Source organism: Mirounga leonina, unplaced genomic scaffold, assembly GCF_011800145.1.
Source record: "Mirounga leonina isolate KUSES-001 unplaced genomic scaffold, KU_Mleo_1.0 Mir_101664, whole genome shotgun sequence".
Classification (NCBI taxonomy): Eukaryota; Metazoa; Chordata; class Mammalia; order Carnivora; family Phocidae; genus Mirounga; species Mirounga leonina.
This window is the reverse complement of record NW_023270175.1, coordinates 24046994-24068996: the sequence shown is the minus strand read 5'-3', so window position 1 is coordinate 24068996 and position 22003 is coordinate 24046994. Positions and strand designations below refer to the sequence as shown.

The following is a 22003-nucleotide window of genomic DNA, read 5'->3' as shown; positions in this document are numbered from 1 at the left end:
CAGCCGGCACCCTTCTTAGGAATTAGGGAGTGTTCGATCCCCTAGCATGGGGTCCCATGTAACAACACTGTGTCAGACCAAAATGACCGACTTTCGCAGCAAGGGGGTACAAGAGTGGGCCCAGGACCATGGGACCTACTGCTTGCGCTGCGTACCATACTCTTCAGAAGCCGCTGGGCTGATAAAGCATCGAGATAGCCAGCTGAAGGAGGCCGTACTCTGTGAGAACAGGGTGCCATCTGCCAGGACGCGGCACACACACCGAATCAAAGAATTGCGTACGGCACTGCGTTCGCAATGACAAGAATGGGGAGTCTGGGAATCAATGAGTGGCAACAGGAGTGGTTCCAATTACTGTCCCTCCCATGACCTTGCAAGGGACAGCAGGAGGTGTGTCACGTGACACCTTGCTGAGCCTGAACTGCATTTCCCAAGCCCTTGGCCTGTGAGCTGGGTTGCAGATTGAGTGGGCCGTGCTGAAGCGGGAGCCTCCCATCTCGTTTCTGTGCCAGAGGTTCAGTGCAGGGGCACCGCGTGGAGTGGTAGCTCACCTCCAGTGTCCCTTACGCAGCGGCTCATCTCCCTGGGGCGCAGCAAGGACCAGGCTGCAGCCGCTGCCACACCCGCCCCTCAACCTTCCTGGAGCTTCTCAGACTCCTGGACCAGGGCCCTGTGTGTGTGCGTGCGTGTGTGTGTGTGTATGTGCACGTGTGTGTAGTGATGGACAAAGAGCACCAGCTTCTCCTGCAGGATAGCCACAGTATCAAAGCTGGAGACAATGAGGGACTGATACAGACACTGATCATCCTCCTGCTGGGGTCCAGCTCATGCTCCTGGGTTCTAGGTTGTCCCTGTTCTCTCCCACTTGATACCATCGCCTCCTGACGGCCCTGCAGACTTCAAGTTCTAGCATTAGATGTGAGGGCTGCGGAGGCTATTTAACCAGCTCCCACAAGTGAGTAAGGTGAAATCTCTAGATGTCTATTGATATGTAGATACATAGATAGATGGACAGATAGATAACAGATAGATGTATATTATAGAGATGTAAAAATAAAATCTCCCTCTTTTTTAAAGATTCATTTATTTGTTTTCGAGGGAGAGAGAGAGCACAAGTGGGAGGGGCAGAGAGAGGGAGAGAGAATCCCAAGCAGACTTCGTGCTGAGCGTGGAGCCCAACGCGGGGCTCGATCTCACAACCCTGAGATCACGACCTGAGCCGAAACCAAGAGTCAGACCCTTAACCGACTGAGCCACCCATGCGCCCCTAAAATTAAATCTCTTAATGGGTCTTCTCTGAGTGAATCCTGACTAATGCAGGAACTTTGTGCTTACCATCCCTGTACCTCTACAGGACTAGAGGACCTGGTCTTCAAAAGGGGGCACACCTTCTCTGTGGGCACAGCGAGAATCCCATTGAACTACAAGCTACTGCTTTTGCTTTGAGCTCCTTGTGTCCAGGGACCAGCAGGCCAGAAGAGAGCTCCCTGATTTGGCAGGGGTAACTGATGACTATCAGGAGGAGGTAGGGCTGCGGTTACACCATGGAGGTATGGAGAACTGTGTGTGGAAACATGTTGCCACTTGGGCATATTGGTACTCCCTTGCCCAATGGTGACTGTAAGTGGGCAGATACAGCAGCCCCAGGCTGAGAAGGGCATAATGACCAAGGGTTCAGTCTCCGCAGAGATGAAGGTCCACTGAGGCCACCAGAGGGCAGTAGCTAAGGGCGAGAGTGACCTAGAATGGACAGTGAAGGAAGGAGGCATTGAGTATCCACTGCAGACCAAGACCAGCTGCAGAGGTGGGGGCTGTGAGTTAGTCCCACTAAACTCTTCTGTTGCTCCTCGGGAAGTGAGGCCCAAAGAAATCCAGAAGGAGAGATGCCAGGGAAGGACTGTGATAGGCCACAAAATGCACCACCCAGGTCTCCCTCAAGGAAGGACTTGCTGCCCAACAGAGAGGAGAGAGGTCAACAGACAATCTCCAGCTGTGGGTTCCTTCAGGGTGTGCCTTATCTGCAGAGAGTCCCTCTGTCCCAAGTTACACCCTTCCAGACGCAGCTTGTGTCTGGTGACCAAGTGAGGCAGGGCTACAAAGGCTCAGCCATTTCTGCCCTACACAGGTCACTGATGGACAAGACTCCAGAGCTCCCTGCCTGGGGTTGCCAAGGCTTTGTTGGATTCGCATGGCAACTGGACTTCTCTCTCTGCTCAATCCTGCTTCTGCTCCTTTTCCTTCACAGGTGTTGATCCCTAATAAACTTCCGGCACCCCAAACTCCATCTCAGTATCTTCTACCAATGAACCCAACCAGGTAAACCCCACATTTCATGCTTTTTCTAGTACACCACTCTTCCCTGGCCCAAGCAGAGGATCTGGAGCCCCTTGCTCTCAGCACTTTATTTATAAGCACGCCCTAATATATACCCAAAGGAAAAGATTTCAGATAACTCATGTTTTATAGGGGAAAAGTCCTTATGCTACATGCAAATATATTTTTTGTACTCATTAAAACCACATAAAAATATATTATGCATTTTAAAAGGTTGATTACCTCAAAACCAGAAATGGCCTCCAGGCTCTCCGCTGACATAACCCACATTTATTAACGCCAGAAGCAGCTCCCCAGATTTTCTTCCACTTCATTTTATGAAGGGGAGATACTGTTTTGCAAAATCTTGAATAAATTTGTAAATCTGAAGAAAATGTTTTGTCTTGTTATCGAAGATATTTTACTAAAGAGATCCTGAACTTGTTTTTTCAAGAATTGTTTCAATTATGAGTGAACAGAATATGACTTATTTACTGTAACTTTGAGAAGCTTTCCAGGGCATCAAGGAAAGAATAAAAAGGAAATGTTTAAATCATCAAGCATGTTTAACCCTCTCTATGCAGCAAGGGGGCCCACAGCATTTTTTTTTTTCCTTAAAAAGTAGTCAGATTTCAGTCGGTTAAGCATCCGACTCTTGATTTCGGCTCAGGTCATGATCTCAGGATCCTGAGATCGAGCCCTGTGTCGGGCTCCACGCTGGGTGTGGGGCCTGCTTAAGATTCTCTTTCTCCCTCTGCTCCCCCTGCCTCCACTCTTTCTCTCTCTCTAAAAAAAAAAAAAAAAAAAAAAGTAGTCAGCTTTCAGTGAAAACTTTAGGAGGCAAAGATTCCAAGGAAAAAAGTAAATATTGGATGAAATACAATAAATTATTTTGAATTATAAGAAAAAAAAATCTGACCCCAATGTGACAATGAATATTAATCAAAGAGTCCTGCTTGTTTATTAATTTGGTTCCATTGGTGCTGGAGCTTGCTTTAGAAAGCTGGCAATTGGGCTGCACATTTCAATTGCTTTTGTTTACATCACTATTATGGTTAATGTCATTGCTTTAAGAAGAGGATGCTAGGGGCTCCTGGCTGGCTCAGTCAGTGGAACATGTGAATCTTGATCTCGGGGTTGTGAGTTTGAGCCCCACGTTGGGTGTAGAGATTACTTAAAAACAAAATTTTTAGAAAATATTTATTTTAGAGAGAGAGAGTGAGTGAGCGGAGGGACACAGGGAGAGAGAGAATCCTGAAGCAGACTCCCTCTGAGCACAGAGCCCAATGTGGGGTTCCATCCCAGGACCCTAAGATCATGACCTGAGCCAAAACCAAGAGTCGGCCGCTCAACCGACTGAGCCACCCAGGTGCCCCCAAAATAGAATCTTTAAAGGGGTACCTGGTTGGCTCAGCCAGTGGAACATGTGACTCTTGATCTCAGGATCATGAGTTCGAGCTCCACACTGGGGGGTAGAGATTGAATAAAAGAATTAACAAAATAAAGCCTTAAAAAAAATAAAAGTAAAATATTTAAGAAGAGGATGCTGTGTCCTTTAGGTAAACCTAATAACCCATCACCAGAAGACTTGCACACTTTATGGTCTTTTCCAATCATGACATGCATCTTGACTGTTCATGTCAGCTATTGATGAAATGGCTGACTCAGGTTGAGCTCAGATCACAGTAATAAGCCAGTTTGTCTTTGGGAAAGTTAAATAACCTCTATGGTGATTGAGCCTTTGGTTCACAAGTTTTAGCACAAAAGGTGGCCTGATATAATGGAACGAGCATCTTCCGTGGAGTTGGACAGTCTGAGTTTGGATTCTAGACCCACCACTTACTGTCGGTGATATTGAATAGATCATTTAATAACTCTGAGCCTCGGTTTCCTCATCTGATGATCAAGGATTGTGCAGATCACCTAAGACGACATACTCTCAGGTATGTCTCCCATCATAGTCTGAGAATATACACAACAACAACTGTTGATGCTTCAAGGATACCTCAAAGAACCAGGTATAAACCCAGTCTCCTGGGGGAATGGCAACCTGAGCCTGCTGAAATGTAGCAATCATCAGAAGATTGGGTGGGATCAGTGGCGAGAGAGGGGAGAAGAGACAGAGCCAGATGCTGCTCTGGCCACCACACGGCAGAGATGCCACCTCGATGCTCCTTATGGAAAGGAGAGTGCACCTACAATACAAGGGGGACTACAACGTCGTGTCTTACGGGTACAAAGAGGAAGACAATGACTTATTCTTATCTGAGCAGCTGTAGTGGTGGGGCCCCAGCTGCATGGCTCCCCGTGCCAAGGGGAAATGGAAAATACTATAATAGCCTCTCTTGTCTCCATTCCCTTTTCCTAGATGAGCTTTTTCCCACTGGAGCACTGGAGCAGGGCTTTCTTCCCGCTTCTGGTATTCCGCCTGCCAGGGCCAGGGGTCAGCCTTACACTGGGCTGATTGGAGGGGGGTTGGGTAGGCTCTAACCCAAGAAAACTCCCTTTTACAGGGTTTGTCCTGAGGCCAGAAAGTCCATCACGACAGACTCAACACTCTGGCTTTAAGGCTTCATATACAAGTAAAATGGAAATAGCCTCCCTGCAACTTGTCGCACCTTCTCAGACACATCACACATCATCGATACACGTACTGTGGGTGAGTAGACCATATTCTCTCCAGAGAACACAACTGGAGGGACAATAAGTGTGAAAAGCTGGGCAAGAGTAATAGCTGGGAGGAGGCAAGTAGACTTGGTCAATTTCCCCTTGTCAGTTACGCAACAATAATGGTGATACCAACAAGGGTGATGCCCAGTGACTGTGATCTTTTGTTAACCTCTCAACAACACTATTTATAAACCCCATCCTACAAAATGAGGAAACTGAGTTTCGGGGGATTATGCAACTTGCCCAAGGTCACGCAGCTAGTAAGCGGATATCAAAGTCTGTGCACTTAATCTCTGTGCTATTCTGGCTCTTCTAAGAGAGGCACAGCGTGGTGTTTCTCTTTCGCACGTTTCTGCAACCAGACCACTCAGGGTGGACTTAGCTGGGTATCATGACCAAAACCTCTTAGGTCTTTTGTTTCCAAAACAAAAATGATGGCGGCCAAGGGACAGTGGCACCAGCAAAATTTTTTCCTGCAGTTTGTTATCTGGAACCTGCTCTTGATGTCATGAGACCTGCATTCTCCAGTCTTATGGCAAATGAACAAAACAGTTGGAATCACAGTTTTCAGAGCAGAACCTCAAAGGGGACTTGAAGACTCAGCAACATGCATCATCCCCGTGTTCTTGTTCATTGCTGTTAAGAGTCCTCTGAGGAGCCAAAGAGATCTTCCACATTCACATTCCAGAAATGCCCCTGCCCCTGCCCCCATGCTTTGCCTGGAAAAATCCTTCTTATCCTTCAAGGCCCAGCTCAAATGTCACCTCCTTTATGAAGTCCTTCCCGGCCCCACAGGCAGAATTAATTGATCCTCCTCTGTGCTCCCAACAGCACCACTAGTATAGCATAAGTAAGATCCTTGAAGTCAGAGACCTGTCTTAGTCATAAATCCTTTTATCCTGATATCCCCAGCCTAGCACATGCCATATTTCATCAAATCTAAAACCCTACTGATTGTAAGATATACCACCATTTTATGAACCACTAAGAAAGATTTTTAAAAACTGACAATTATACTATAATATGCCATTGATTTGAAGACGTGTCCCAAATTCAGGGATGTCAAAATGTTAAAAAGAAAAAAAAAAAAAAGGTATGTCTCAGAAGTGATGAATGATGGTAATAAGTGCTTAGCAAATGTTTCTAGAACTGGATTGTGAACCCAAGGTGGAACAGATATTCCTAGGGCCCTGTGACAGCCCATGCTTCTTAGTAAGGAAGGAATTGGGAGTTGGTGGGGAATGGTGTACAATTGCATTGCTGATTTCAAATATTTAATCCAACAGATTAGTTAAAGGGATGAGTGGCCTGATGTGCTACTCCCGCTAAAAAAAAAAAAACACACCTCCACATCTCCCATTTGATATACTAGAAGGTTCAGTAACAATATATTCTTTTTTTTAAGAAAAAGATTTATTTATTTATTTGAGAGAGAAAGAGGGGGGGCAGGGGGGAGGGGCAGAGGGAGATGGAGAGAGAATCCCAAGCAGACTCTGTGCCAAGTGCAGAGACCCATGCAGGGCTGGATCCCACACCCCTGAGATCACGACCTGAGCCAAAACCAAGAGTCAGACACTTAACTGACTGCGCCACCCAGGCGCCCCATCAGTGACAAAATATTCTGATCAAAATTGGGAGCCACCTAATGCAACAAATGTGATTACAGCGACAATGGGACAGAGTATTTGTGTCTGCCTTGACTTTGCCTCTTTATGCCATGTCAACCCAGTGCTGTTCACATCTGCTCATGAAGAAAACAGTTAACTGCCCAGTTTTCTCCCAGCTCATTATAGCCTTGCTTTAAAAAATAAAAGCATTGGGGGTGGGTGGTGCCTGGCTGGCTCAGTCAGTAGAGCATGGGATTCTTGGTCTCGGGGTTGTAAGTTTGAGCCCCACGCTGGGTGTAGAGATTACTTAAAATCTTTTTAAAATATATAAGAATTTAAAAAAGCGTCAAAAGGTGTGACCCCTTCCCAGCTCCAGACTGTTGGCTCTGTGAACGTTGCTTCCATTTCTCCTCGGCCCTCTGGACCTGGTGATTGTATATTCTCTCCCTGGTTAGTGTCTGGACCTATGATTTTCACAGGGCCTTTCTGTAGGGCAGGCCTTACTGGGGCTCAGCATCCCAGGCTGTCTCATCAAGAATCTGTGTTCTAGGGGCACCTGGGTGGCGCAGTCAATCAGGTGCCCGACCCTTGGTGTCAGCTCAGGTCATGATCTCAAGTTCGTGAGATTGAGGCCCGTGTGGGGCTCCATGCTCAGCAGAGTCTGCTTAAGTTTCTCTCCCTCTCCCTCTGCCCCTCCCCACCTCTAACATAAATAAATCTAGAGAAAAAAGAATCTGTGTTCTGGCTCCTTCCAAGAAATACATCCCCTCCCAGAGATGGGCTAAGCCATGTGCTTATCTTTTCTAGACACACTCCTTCCCTGCCCCCTAAGCACACATAAGCACACATACAAACTCATGCAAGATAAACCAACTTGTCACTGAAGACTTTAGATGTGTGGTTGGTTAGCCGAAAGTCTCCTGGAGTAAAAACTCCTTTTTAAAAATTGAAATATACTAAGAAAATTGAGCCTAGTGGCTTAACACAATTTGTGCAATATTTTAAACATGTAAGTGGCTCTGCACGCTAGCAGTCAGGGACAGAGAGTCTTTCCGGGGCAAGGACAAAGGGCTAACTTTTAAGGGGGTGAAGAGGAAGAGAGCCAAACAGGCAAATTGTTCCTAGTTTGCTTTTGTGCCTAGACCCTTGGTGGGAAGCCAGGGACACCAGAAACCTGAAGGTCATCTTCCCCTTTCTGCAGGCTGCCAGCACCCAGGTTAAGTTATCGGGGCCCAGTCAGAAAGCACCAAGGATTACTATCTTCCTATTTAGTCCGATCTTCCCAGGCCAGGCACACCCTGCTCAGCCTCCAAGTCAGGGTAGTCTGCCTCCCTTCAGTGCCTTCCCCGACCTTAGTGAATAAAGGAAACGAGAAAGAACAAATGACCTCATTTGTTTCTTCTCCTAATTTATTACTGACATAGTATATGGGGGTGTTCAAACTACCGAAAAAAAAAAAAAAGAGCCTATGTATATTTCCTTTGAAAGGGGCGGGGTCTGCCAAGAAGGTCCCCCAAGTATTAGAACTGAATGCATCCAATACCATAGGAATTCTACTTCACAGGTACAGTTAGACCTGCAAATCAAACCACTGAGAACATCAGAACGGAACAGAATTTGGATGAGAGATGCACTCCCTCATTTTACAGATGAGGACTTTTAAGCCTGGAAGGTTAATTAGCTAGTTAATGGCAAAACAGGTCCTAGAACTCAAGTGTCTGGACTTCGAGTTTGGGGATTTCCCATCAGGGAAGACACCTAAACCCTTACAATTGTACCTGTAATTACGTTTGGCTCATTACCGTGCAAACAGAACTGCTATTACAAGAGATCGTGGTGATTGATACAAGCCAATGCACAGACTCAACGGGCCTAGCATTTCCACCAAAGGACCGAAGCAGTACCTTTGTATTCTCTGTTAAGTACAAAATTGTCATTGCCCAGGCCCCTGACAGGACTGGATTCCCATACAAATCAAGCCAGCTGGCTAACAGCTTACCTAGGTGACATCTTCTACCTTTCACTCCAGCCCCAGCCAGCAGGTGATACAAACCCGGCAGGAAGGTTGTGTAAGTTTTCCTGGTAGAATTTGGGAAGAACTGTGTCAACAACGCCCCTTGCTGGTCAACACAAGAAAATGCAAAAGCTATTGCAGACAAAATCAGAGCTCTAGCAAAGGTCACAGCCATGTCTCTTAAGTCGTCTTGCAGTCTATGGGAACCGTGGCCAGGTCAAGGGAGAAAGCATGGGGAAAACAGCAGGGGGGGGGGGAGCTGCATTTTTTCCGGAGATGTTTATATGTGCCTAATTAAGGTTGGATCTCAAAGAAAGCAGATACATTTTTAGTATCCCATTGAGTCTGAACAGGCAGCTATAAGACCCAGAGACACATGTTATGCTTATACACACAAACAAGATTTTTATTGTTAACATCAACGAACACAGATGGAAGAATATTCATGTGCCAAGGACATATTGCTCACAAGATCACAAAATGGCTGTTGATTTGTATTCGTAAATGATTTGGTGAATCACTACATGTCTTGAGTGAAATAGATATATATAAAAAAGAGATTTCTGAAGCTTCATTTCCATTTGGACTCTCGTGATACCATCCCGAGAAGGAGAAAACAGAAGCTTTGAAGTTAATGCTCACACACTTTTATGGATAGCCTGATTCCACCCAAATGAACACCTACTTTCCCATCGCCCACATTTTAAGTAGCACACAAAGAAAGCATGAGAAACACTGATTTGGCTCCATGATTTGCCTCATGAGAGGCTTTTTTTTTTTTAAATTTTTTTGAGTTTTAAAAAAAAACCCCCGTCAAGCTGTCCAGGGTACTTGGTGACGTCACGGAAGCAAAGTGTTTCCTAAGCAACTCCAGGGCCCTGTTATTTCTTGCTTGCAGAGTCTTCTCAGCTCTCAGCTCGTTCTTGATGGCGTCCAGCTCCCCGCGGATCTTTTCCATCTCTAGCTCATAATACAGTTTCATCTCTTCCTTCAGGAGTGCGTTTCCGATCTCCGTCTGACGCTTGAGTTTCCTAACGGCCTCTTTTAAATCTCGGTTCTCTAGGCTCAGCCTGTGGATGAGTTCTTTGGCTTGCTGGAGCTCTTCGGTTAGGTTCTGGACATTTGTCGCTTTCTCAGATAGGTCATTTCTTAAAGCTTGAAGCTCCCAGTCTTTCTTCGAAGTTTCTCCCCCTGTTTCCTGAAACTTGAGGGGCTTTGCGGAGACTTCTTTTTTGGAGTTCAAAAGTTCTTTTTCAGCATTTTCAAATTCCTCTTCTATTTTCCTGCATTTCATGTTAAGTTCTTCCAGTTCTTCATTCAAAAGATTCAGGCGAAGTTTTGGAGACATTCCTTCGGTAAATTTCTTCTTTATGTCTGGTCGGGGTAGGATTGGTAATTCCTTTGTACTCCAGGTAGAACGGTCTTCTGTGCTGTTAAAGCTTTCTTCGGTCACCACATCCAAATTAGATGAGTCACAGGAGACAGAATTTGTGTCTGCTTCGTTTTTTGAAATGTTTATCTTTCTCTCTCTTAAATTTGGTTCTTGTTCTTTTTCATTTAGTTGAGAAATAAATTCTTTCCTCTTAAATTTATTTTCTTCTTGAAACTTTCTACTAGACAAATTATAAATTCCTTCTATTCTATTGGCTTTATCTAAAGTCATTTGTTCAGAAGAAGATTCAGGCTGAGACGCCTCATCTAGAACATCCTGTGCACTAAAGAAAGGAGCAAACATATTCTCCTTCCAGTGTTTTCTTCTAGCGTCCATTTCTCCAGGTACGTCTTCCAATTCCTGAAAAACAAAATTTAAAATCAAGGCACACGGTTTACACTGGCAGCTGGTGTAATGGGAAGAGCTACTTGTAGTCGCTCACGGGGGAAAGAACCTCAATAGTGGAGGACGAGCTTCAGGTCCCTCTTTTATGAACTGAACACCGGTTACGTGTGAGAGACTCTTCCAGCGTTAAACTTCTCTGTTGCTATGCAGTATAATCAATCAACGGACACTTTGGGCTATTTACTGTAGAGAAAACGTTTCTATGAGAAAGCAACCGTACACATGAAAATGAACTGCTTCTAAGGAATAAAAGTGATTTCAAATTAACAGGTTAATATTAATGGTAGGTTACTACCTGTGCTTCCAATGTGCTTGATTTTTTTTTCTAGTTCTTTTACCTTGGACTATTTATTCATTCTTTAAAGTGACTAAAACATCAGGGCTTAATGCAATGTGAGCTGCTTTTGGTAAAGTATACCATGCAGACTTCCTTGTGAGTAACTCTGCCAAATGCCCTTCTGTCTTGACCTGCAAATTCCTGCTATTCCAGTCTTGGGCTTTGCTTTTAGGCAAGACTGCCAAGTGTACAGAATTCTATCCATTTTGACAGCAATTTCATGATGAGAACCGAATGTCAATGAGTGAAAATATCCATGCCACCGAATGTGTTCTTCTCGAGATACTGACCCCAGGTGTAGTTTTCAGGTGAAAACATGACATACCAAATCGCAACCAACTTTCCCAATTTCTAAAAATTAGAGGATATCTATTTGTTCCAAGAGAAGTCTTCCCTATTCAAAGAGAATCCATAACACACAGCTTTCCTAACATACGGAAATGTCTGATCAAATATAACCCACTTCTCAAAGTAGGGAGGAAGAAGGACCCAAGCAACACACTGAAAGGCCACTGACATCTGAAACCACCAAACCAGCAACTGCAGTGACTGCCAAAGGGGGAGAAAAAGGAGGGGGTCCCTTTCTGCGGTTTTTACATTCACTTGCTGCAATGCATTTGCAGCATCATCACTGAGAAAAATCAAAGGATGCCTGCATCTCTTTTTCCCATGCACACAAATACAATTTTATCTTGGCAACTCTGAAAATGGCAATTGCTGCGTTCGTTTTTTAAAGTAATATTTGCTTTACTATTATTCAAGATTATAATGTTATAATATTATTTAGTATGTAATACATATTTACATAACATTGCATATAATATAAAGATTCTAATAGTAGTGGAAGCTCTTTGTAGAATTTTGGAAAATACAGAAAAGCACAAAAAACAAAAGGAGTCTCCCTCATAATCCCATGGCTCTGAGATAACCACTTTTTTTTTTTTTTAAAGATTTTATTTATTTATTCATGAGAGAGAGAGAGAGAGGCAGAGGCAGAGGGAGAAGCAGGCTCCCCGCGGAGCAGGGAGCCCGATGCGGAACTCGATCCCAGGACCCTGGGATCATGACCTGAGCTGAAGGCAGACGCTTAACCGACTGAGCCACCCAGGCGTCCCTGAGATAACCACTTTTTGGTATATCATCTCTCCAGTATGTTTTCTTAACACCAGTAGTTTAAATGTTAGGTTTCCCTTGTTGTGGCAAGAGAGTAAACTTGCTATCGTGTACTGAACATGCCTAATCCCACCCAAGAAAGAGGGAAGGGACTCGCTATCCCCAAGGGTACATTCCCCACCGGCAACTACTTGGTTTTGAGGAAAGGGAAAGATACAGATATTCAGTGAAGGTGTTAGAATGATTGGTTCAAAAGCCATAAACCAAGCTTTATTTAAGTTTGGTTAACCAGACCACACAGTAATAAGCGGAGATTTGAAATTCATGGTATACGTTTGCCATTGAAGCATCATCTCCTTTCTCTTGAAATAGTCCTTTCTGACTTTTATTATTCTACTAAATCACCACCCAGAAGCATCTATGCTCTATCCTTCCTTAAAGGGGAAGATCATCCTAACCCTGGTTTCTCTCCTCTCTTAGGAATATGAATGCAAACGGCTGGGAGTTATCATGGTGGTCAGAAGAGAAAGGAACAGAGGGAAGATAGAAGACAGTGAAGCTAATTGCCAGTCACATTTTTTAGCAGTCACAGTTTCACCAGACAATTCTGTAAAAGACACAAATGCTTCTAGTCAGGCAGCAAGGGGCGACAGGTGACCATTCCTTGAACCTAACTCTGGATGAAAGGCACTGGGAGATTGATCGGGGAGGGAGGTGTGCAAGGGGGCAAGTAAGGGGAGGCCACTGTATTCCTGGAGATAGCGATAACGAGAAATCTGAGATTGAGATCTGGGTACAGAAAAAGGTTAAAACAGAAAAAACTCTTTTCATTAATAAGTTTGCACCCTGAGAAAGTGACTTCTATCTCCAACCCTCCCATAAATCTCTGGCAAAAACATACACGCATTTTTTTTTCTCTTCAATTTCACTACCTTTCTTCCTTGAGCCTCTGTACATTTTCCTGATACAGTCAGAGCTTTGCAAAGAACTGGGAAGAGTCCAGTTATTTTATAAGCGAGGCTCAGAGAAGTCAGGTGACTTGACCGAGTCCACACAGCCTGTAGTGGTAAAACTGAGACCCTGTCTCCCAGGTCAGTGCTTGCTCTAAAATTCCTCTTTATTCTTCTGCTAGGTTTCATTCCACAAACTGAAAGAAAACAACCCGCTATTTTCAGAGCTTAGGTACTTTTTTTAAAGGGCCACAAAAGGAGAGAGGAAAAATGAAGGGGGGAGGGTAAGGAGAATTGCATGTCACATATCAAAGGACAGAAAGAGAAAGGTTTGAAAAGCCTTCTGGAATTTCCCTCCCATGGCTTACACAGGACAGGGTCAAGGGGTCTCTGAGCTGCCTCTTTCTTTCTTTCTTTTTCTTTCTTTCCTCTTTCTCTCTTTCTTTTTTTGTTTTTTTTTTTCCTCTTTCATTGGCAAGATATTCTTGAAGGGCTTGTTCCCAAATCTAGTCACAGAGTGTGGCAAAGCGCAGACTGGGGGGTAAAAGCTGCCAGTCTCATTTTCTCTTCCCAAACTGCACTGTTTGTTTTTTATGCAGAACAAGTATGACATTAGTATTCTCTGGCAAGGCCAAGGAATATGCTTTGAAACAATGACGTTCCTCTACCCTGCCAGGGCAGCCATTTTGCTCTCAATAAACTTGATTGGGTAATTTGTCGCAGCATAGGGCAAATCAAACCAGAAGCCGTTACTGGAAGTATAAGCATGCCTTTTTAGTGGGTCAATTGTGAATATTTATTACTGTAACTGCCTCCCTAACACTACATTGGTCACTGAAGGACTAAAGGGTAAGGGAAGGAGGTCCAAGAGAGATGAAAAATTGGAAGAAACAAACAAGCCAGAACACAGGAAAACAATATAAAGTCATGTGGCAAAAATACCATTAATGGTCCTCTAAGACAGCAATCCCCCAGAAGTCCTTGGGACTGCGCTGTTAAGACAAGGGTGTCCATAATACGGCGACATCTATTCATTTGTGCCTGACATAAATTAATAACAGACTCCTGATCGTTCTAGTTAGTGTCTCTCTGAAAACATCACCATTTCTCCTCTGGTGACTTTCTTTTTTCGGTAGCAAAGTAGTAGGGCATTTTGGTGGAGTAAGGGATCTCCTGACTCATGGACGTGGTTTATATTCATCTAAAGAATTTGGGAAGCCCTGATAAAATAAATTGCAAATAAATTTATAATGTAATGTGATGTAACATAAAAGAATTGCTGAGAGCTAAGCAAAGACTGATCATTTATTATGGATCTTTAGGCAAACCATGCCATAAAAATTATAGGTGAACGCACAGCTATCCTCGAAGAGCTCCAGAAAATAATGCACCGCTATTGCGGTGAAAGGAGAAACCCACAAAACCATCTCATTTCCATTTTCAAGGTAGGGGGCCCTGGGGAATAGACTCATATTAACGTGGATAAGTGGTTAAATATGTGAAATCTAATTATTTGTTTTCTAAAACATTCATTTTTTAAATCACATGCTTTAGGGAAATTTGCTAAGCTAAAAATCAAAGACCTTCCCCGCCCCCCTTGCCTTATCTCATTTACATTGGAATTTGATTTCAAACTTTCAGGACCATCTCTTTTGCATAAATCTACATCTGTCTGCAAAATGCGATCATTCTTCCAGGCAGGGGTAGGCAGGGACTGGGAAACAGTTCTGGAAAACCTCCAGAGGTTTCCCCCACCCCCTCCCCTCGTCAGAGTGTTTCATCCCAAACAAACTTCGTAAATTGGGAATGGCAGTTGCAAAAGGTCATCTCCAACCTGGGACGGTCAAACTGTTGTCACGGCACTCAGCCCCCCAGCCACCCTCGACTAGAGGCGTGGCTTGTAGTCACAGCCCAGGAGCAGTAAGGGGAAGACAAAGGGCCCTTCTTAGCACAGGGAACTTTTCCCCATTATTCTTGGATGGTTTCAGTTCTCCCAACCCTCAGAAAAACTGCTTGGCCAAAATAAGGAAGGAGAAAAAAAAAAAAAAAAAAAGAAGTCTGCTACAAAGAAAGTCACTGGCCTGGCTTCTTTGCTCAATTGTCTGATCTGTTCTCACTTAAAAGCAGTAGTTCTCGATCTTTTTTTCTGCCTCCACTGTTCCCAGGCACAAAGCACTACCATCATTACCCTCTCTCCTTATTTGAGAAGATTCTGGCCCCTCTAGGGGAGCTTCTCCATTCTCCACCCCCTTGAGAACCACTGGCTCGCAGAAAAATGTTAAATACCAAAATGAGGACCCAAATGAAGTGTCTGAAGTCAAGGTGGGGGAACACGTTGTTAGCATGCAAAATCGTGGGGACGAAGGAAGAGGAAGTTCTTGCGAAAGGAACTGAGTGTGAGGATTATAGTGGAAAAATCCTGAGGGGTGGCAGGTATCTTGACTCCCACACTTTAGAACAATGGGAAAACTTACCTTATGTGAGCTTCAGTTTCTCCCAGTATAAAATAGGGACAATAGATACCCATTTCACAGGTGGTTAAGAGAAACGAATGAAAACAAAAAACGGAAGCAACTGTAGTCTACTGTAAACAACAGGTTTTGTTCTTTTTCAGATTTTCCTTACCCTCCCTTGGAACAGAAACCAGCCAGTCAAACAACCCAACCCTTCTCCAAAGACACGTGCTCCAAAATCGTCAGCCTCAAGTTATCAGACCCCAGAAAGAGTCAGTTTGGGGGGGGGGGGGAATGTAGGTGCTATTAAAACAAGCAGTGAGGACCCTAAACTCAAATCTTACATTATTTTAGCATGCATCCTCAGGGCAGGTCAGCCCCAAATCCCGAAGGTGGCCGATGCCCCCACATTTCTGAAGCCAAAGTGATTCTAAGGTAGTCTTTTCCACAACTGGAGATATTTGCATTTTATCTCCAGTTGCTTTACCCGGAACTTTCCAAATGCCCCAGTGTTTTTCAGAGCCTCCAATAACTTCTTAGAAATATCACAGTTGGAGTACCAATTTGAGTATTAGCGAGGATGACTCTGCACTCTTAAGTTTTTCCCATGCTGCTTCGACAGCATTTCATCATACTTCTACTTCGCTGATACACTGTGATCTCCTGGCATCCTATTCTTCTTTGTTTCCCTACACATAGTAACCACCAACAAATATCTGTTGAATGAATGAGCCTGAATATTCTTTCTGGAAATTCTATGATGCTGCAATTCTAACCGAGTTTTTGTCCATACTTATAATTTCTCCTCTGGTTTATGCAATAGTATTTTGGGGACCATGGGAGGATTTTTTATTTTTATTTTTATTTTTTTCCCTCAAAGTTTATTTGGCTTAGCGAAAGTCTCCAGGACACTTTTTCTTTTGTATTTTCGTGAGGCTTTTTTGAGATTCTACTGACAATGCAGATTAACAATCTAGTTACAAGGTTGAAGACTCGATGTTGGGTCAGGCTCTGGGCTTCTGAACACCAACAGTAACAAGATACCAGCCAGCACAACGGTACTTACACTCTCCGACGTCCAAGGTCTTCTCTTGGATGCCGTTGTTCTCCTTCTCCAGTTTGAACTGAAAATAAAATCCCCACAGCATAATTAGAAAATATAATTAACCAGAATGCCCAAATCCGTGTTTATATCTGAGATGTAGCTTAAAATGACAAGTGATATACTTAGAATGCCGTGTGGCCTATCTAAAATGTGATGCCAGACACTTTGAAGCAAGTTTTCTTTTTAACTTGCCAACCCACTTTCCCAACTGTCATGCCACCAAGTCTTGCGTCCCCAAGCAATGCAAATATCAAATAGGACAAGAACCATGGTGGCAGGTTATTCCACACGGTATCTCCCAGCCTTTAGCACCTACTGAGCAAATGAGCCACTGCTGGTGGCCACAGGAGCATGCTTGTTATTAATGAGCGTGCCAAGAGCCACGTTAGCAAAGGGCTGGAGCCTGGGCCTTGCCTCCCTCCCCCGGAGTCGGGTTAATTTGTGAAATCATTAAAAAGGAAAGCGATCTCGATTTTTTTTGCCTTCATCTTTCAGGGTCCTAACATTTGAGCCAAGTGCTCACTTCACGGGACAAATCGTCTTCCCTATTGTTTGGCAGATACTGAGAGTGAAGCAAAAGTACCATTGAAAACTGGGCCCTGTGAACTGTTTTTACCCTCCAATTCTTTGTTAATTGGCGTCAAACTATTCCGTGTAGAAGGAAAGATACGGAGTCACCTTAATTCCAGAGGCTGAGTACTTTATTAGTATGGAAGTCACATTCGTGCTATAAAGCTGTATCTATGCATGCCTAGTTTGGGGGTTTTCTCGGTCAATGGTTCACAAACTCCTGCTATCCCTGCCTCCAGCGGGGAGAAGGGGGCTCGGGTCTGGGCGCTCCCTGCCACCTCCCCAGTCCCTACCCTCTGGGGGGTGCAGTGGGGGGGCGGAGGGAGAGGGCAGCGGGGAGGCCCGACCCCACTCCTCCTTCGGCACCCCACTCCCACCCCCTGTTCCCCTGGCTCCCTGGCGCTCGCCAGCTCCCGCCCCGGGTTCGGAGGAGAGCCGAGAGCCGCAGTGGGGGGTGGGCGGTGGTGGTGGTGGTGGTCCGAGGTGGCGGGGGGGGGGCGCGGGGCGACCGGGTGCTTCCGCCCGGGGTCCCTCAGCGGCGAGGCCGGGGCAGCCCCGGCGCTCCCGCGCGCGCACGTACCTGGAGACGTGGGTGGGGTCCGGCGGGCCCTGGCCCCTCTTCCCCGCAGCCAGGCACCAGCGGCGGGCGGCAGCCCTGGGCTCGGCGCTGGCCACCGCGACCCGGCCGGGCCGGCGCGGGGCAGAGCCTCTGCAGTGCAGCGCCAGCGCGGGCCGCGCCGTTGCCTAGCAACGGGCCGGCCGGATTTAAAGGGACCGGGGCGCCCGGGCCCCGCGCCGCGCGCCGGCCGCTGCCTGCCGCCAGTCGGAGCCCGCCCGGGCTCTGAGCATGCCCGGTGGGGCGGGCACAGCGGCGGCGGCGGCGGCCCGCCGGCGATGGGAGCTCGATCGGCCGAGGGCTGAGTCAGGGTGGGAAGGGGCGAGAAAGTGCGAGGCGGCCCCACCCACCGCGGGCTTATTACGGAGGGTCTGAGTGACTCACAAAGCCACCTGGACGCGGCGACTGTGCGGGGAGGAGGGCGTGGCACAGAGCTCATCGCTAGGCCTGCCGTTGAGTGGCCTGACTTTGAAGAGGGTTAGCTCGGAAAGTCGCCTGGCTGTGCTTCAGGGTCCCTAACGGTGTGGGAACTGCACCCTGCCGCCCCCCCCCACGCTCACCCGTGCCCCTCTGCACAATGGTCTGGCCGGAATTTCTGCCTCTGGCCGGGGTTCTAAGGGCCCCTGTGTCCGGAGAGCATTGTCCCCCACTGTGCCCCTGGGGGAGGCTGGGCTTGTGTCCCTGGTAGCTCAGGCCTCCTCATTTGTCACCGGGAAACAACATCCCCCAAACCACTGCTGCACCCATGTGTGTGTAAAATCTACTGGGGTCACTCAGTCCTACACCACTGCTCTCTTCTAGCTTCCAAGTTTGCTCCCAGCTTCCGGCATCTGGTTTGGGGGGATCAAGCCCATGTTCTTCATTATGTTAGAGACTCCAGTCCCGGTGTTTGGCTGAATCAATGTTCTTCTCAGACTGGGATTAGCCCGGTTGCCCGCTGCTGATTCTTCCATCACCAAATTGGTCACACACACTGATAATACACGGTGGCTCTGGTCCGATCTGGACGCAGCTGGGCCTGACCAAACGAGACCCAGCAAAGGCTGTGGGGCCTGGAACAGAGCGGGTTTGGGGCGGGGGTGGGGGGGTGTTCAAGATTGTAATAATTGTGACTTTTAGGAAGGCTCATCCCTATTTTCTAGAAAGGAAACATTGGCTCTGGAATCTCAAGTGAAAGGTTTAAGCATGTTGAAAAAGGGACAGTCTAATTTCTTCAGCCCCAGCAAGGGACTGATTTAGAAACAGTGCCAGGGTACATTTTGAAACTTCAAAACTTCTTGAGAACCGGATCTGACAGGTGTTTGGGAGCTGGCAAAGTTGCATTCAGAAGCCCTGAGGCCTAGTTCTCAGTCTCCTTTTTCCTCCTTAGAGAACCAATGTCAACCAACAGGGGTTGGAGGCAGGAAGAGGCCTAAAGTCATGGCTGTTTTGTTATGGACCCTGTCAGAATTAGTTTGTGGGATTCTGACAAAACCTCTTTTCTCCATATTAAGTCTCCACATTGCCTCACATTTATCATTTCTGTTTTAATTATTTTAAAAGGGTTCCACTTATTTTTTTTTTTAAGATTTTATTTATTTGACAGAGAGAGAGACAGCGAAGAGAGGGAACACAAGCAGGGGGAGTGGGAGAGGGAGAAGCAGGCCTCCCGCTGAGCAGGGAGCCCGATGCGGGGCTTGATCCCAGGACCCTGGGACCACGACCTGAGCCAAAGGCAGACTCTTAACGACTGAGCCACCCAGGCGCCCCCACTTACTTTTGCTTGGTATAGGATCCCTTATTTATGTAATAAAAGAATCTTAATAGCTCTGTGCCTCAGTTTCCTTGTTTGTACAATGGGAGAAATAATTGTACCTAGCTCATGGGAGCGTTGTGAGGATTAAGTGAGTTAATACTTTCAAAACCTTCAGAGCAATGCCTGACACATAGCAAACTCTATATAAATGTTTGCTATTAGTATTAGTATTAGAATTATCTTCTTTTATAAATTCATTACCTCCCTAAAAATATAAATATAAGCACACAGATGGTGATAGCTCAGGGTGTGCTCTAGGAAGTGGATTCTGAAGTCTCAAGACTCAAAATTCCAAATCTTTATTTCAGATGGAGTCCCAGACTCCCATTAGGCAACCCCATTCCGCTCTCATATCCCTGAAAAAAATGCACAAAGGGTTACTTTGGTCTTGCTGTACTTCTATTTTTAAATGTGGTGGGTCACTCTTTTATGTATTCAAAGTATGAAGTGGCAGAAAATCAACAACAGAGAGGACAGAGAGTTCTGTTACTCAAGGCTACTGCAGACTGGAGGATTGGCTTTCAAATGTGGAAGTCAGAAAACAGTTTACTATCCTCTGGAAACTGATCAATACAAAGGCAACAAGGCACCCGATGATAGTAGAATCATATGGTCATGATTCTATTCTATTCTCCATCACGATGGAGCTCAACATTCTTGTTTTACCAAGTAGGATATTGAAACCCAGAGAAAGAATGTGATTTAGCCTTTGATCGCACAGCAAAATAAGATTCTTCTTCTTTTTTTTAAAGATTTTATTTATTTATTTGAGAGAGCGAGAATGAGAGAGAGAGAGCACATGAGAGGGGGGAGGGTCAGAGGGAGAAGCAGGCTCCCTGCAGGGCAGGGGGAGCCCGAAGCGGGACTTGATCCAGGGACTCCAGGATCATGACCTGAGCCGAAAGCAGTCGCTTAACCAACTGAGCCACCCAGGCACCCAAAATAAGCTTCTTTTGATTTCCCTGATGAATGATCCTTGTTTGAATAGCCTCAAACCTGGCATATTTGAGGCAATGAAAAAATAGACAGTTACGGGTGTATATTATATGTCAATAAGTGTTTAAATGATTCATGCAGATAATAATAGCTAACCTCTCTCACACCCCATCTGTACATTGGCAGATCTGTTGGCTCTATCTTCATAATGTATCCAGAATCTGGTGGTTTCTCACCGTCTCCACCATTACCACCCTGATCCTGGGCCCCGTCATCTCTTGACTGGACTATTCCAGTGGCCTCCTAACTACTTCTACCTTTGTCCACTGTATTGGCTTCCTAGGCCTCCCCCCATCAAAGTATCACACACTAGGTAGCTTAAAACATCAGACACTATTCTGTCAGCATGCTGGACACCAAAGTCTGAAATCAAGGTGTCTGCAGGGGTGATTCCATCCGGAGACCCTGAGAGACAATCTGTCTCTCCTAACTTCTAGCTGTTGCTACCCATCTGTGGCCTTCTTTGGCTTGTAGACACATCACTCCAGTCTCTGCCTCTGTCTTCACATGGTGTTCTCCCTGTGTATCTGTGTGTCTTCACATAGCTGTTTTCCCTTTTTGTGTGTCTGTGTGCCCAAATTCCCCTCCTCTTATTGTTACAGAACCTGGACTGGATCGCCCAGCGGAAGAACCAAGCGGCACCCGGAGATCTTGGAAGATTGGAGGTTTTTTTAACGCTGGTGGGCTCAGAGGAGAGTGGTCTCCAAAGGTCTGAGCCCCGAGCACAAACAAAGGGGGCAATTTATAGACTTCTACTTCCGCATACTGGGCACTCTTGGCGCGTGCGCGAAGCAGGGCAGGGAGAAGGACCCGGATTGGTGCGCGCGGAAAGCAGAGCAGGGAGAAGAACCCGGAAGAGCCCCAGGGCAGGGACTAGGACTCCCTCACTGGCTCTGTCTTAGGACCCAGATTTTCCTTATCATTATGAGAACATCCATTATTGGATTAGGGCCCACCTTAGTCCAATATGACTGCACCTTAACTTCATTAAATCCACAGAAACCCTAGTTCTAATAAGGGCACATTCATAGGTACTGAAAGGTAAGAATTTGAGCCTATCTTTTTGGGAGGGACATAATTCAACCCACAACACAGCCACCATCGATTCTCAACACACATCCAGAGAGACGATTATAAACCATTAGGTTGGACATGTTACCACTCTGCTCAGAAGTCTACAAAAGTTCTTAATTTTTTTTAGAGAGAGAGTGGGGGGAGGGGCAGAGGGAGAGGGAGAGAGAGAATCTTAAGCAGGCTCCACGCTCAGCAAGGAGCCCGACACAGGGCTTGATCTCATGACCCCGAGATCATGACCTGAGCCAAAATCGAGGTGGACACAACCAACTGAGGAACCCAGGCACCCCAAATGATCTCAATTTGACTTGCAGTAAAAATTAAAAATCTTTATGATAAGATCCTACAGGATTTGCATCGAGAATCCTCCTAATTTTTCTCTTCCTTTTCTTAAATTTCTCCCAATGCCCGTTTATTCAAGTAATGATCGTCGTGCATGTCAACGTGACTGAAATTGGGCTAAGTGCTAGATGTATTCAAATAGCCAAATGTGACAAATGCAGTGACAGAAATATTTACAAAATTAGGATGGGCTCAGGGCACCTGGGTGGCT

The 22003-nt window shown here is 45.8% G+C and overlaps 1 protein-coding gene across 1 annotated transcript; it reads right to left on the bottom strand.

The window, feature by feature from the left end:
* Positions 1 to 8907: 8907 nt before the first annotated feature.
* Positions 8908 to 17760, bottom strand: CCDC160 (coiled-coil domain containing 160). The gene is made up of 3 exons (XM_035008818.1): positions 17550 to 17760; positions 16361 to 16418; positions 8908 to 10396 (listed from the first exon to the last, which is right to left on the bottom strand). Exon 3 carries the CDS (start codon positions 10370 to 10372, stop codon positions 9401 to 9403), a length of 972 nt encoding a protein of 323 aa, XP_034864709.1. The 5' UTR covers positions 10373 to 10396; positions 16361 to 16418; positions 17550 to 17760; the 3' UTR covers positions 8908 to 9400.
* Positions 17761 to 22003: the final 4243 nt, after the last annotated feature.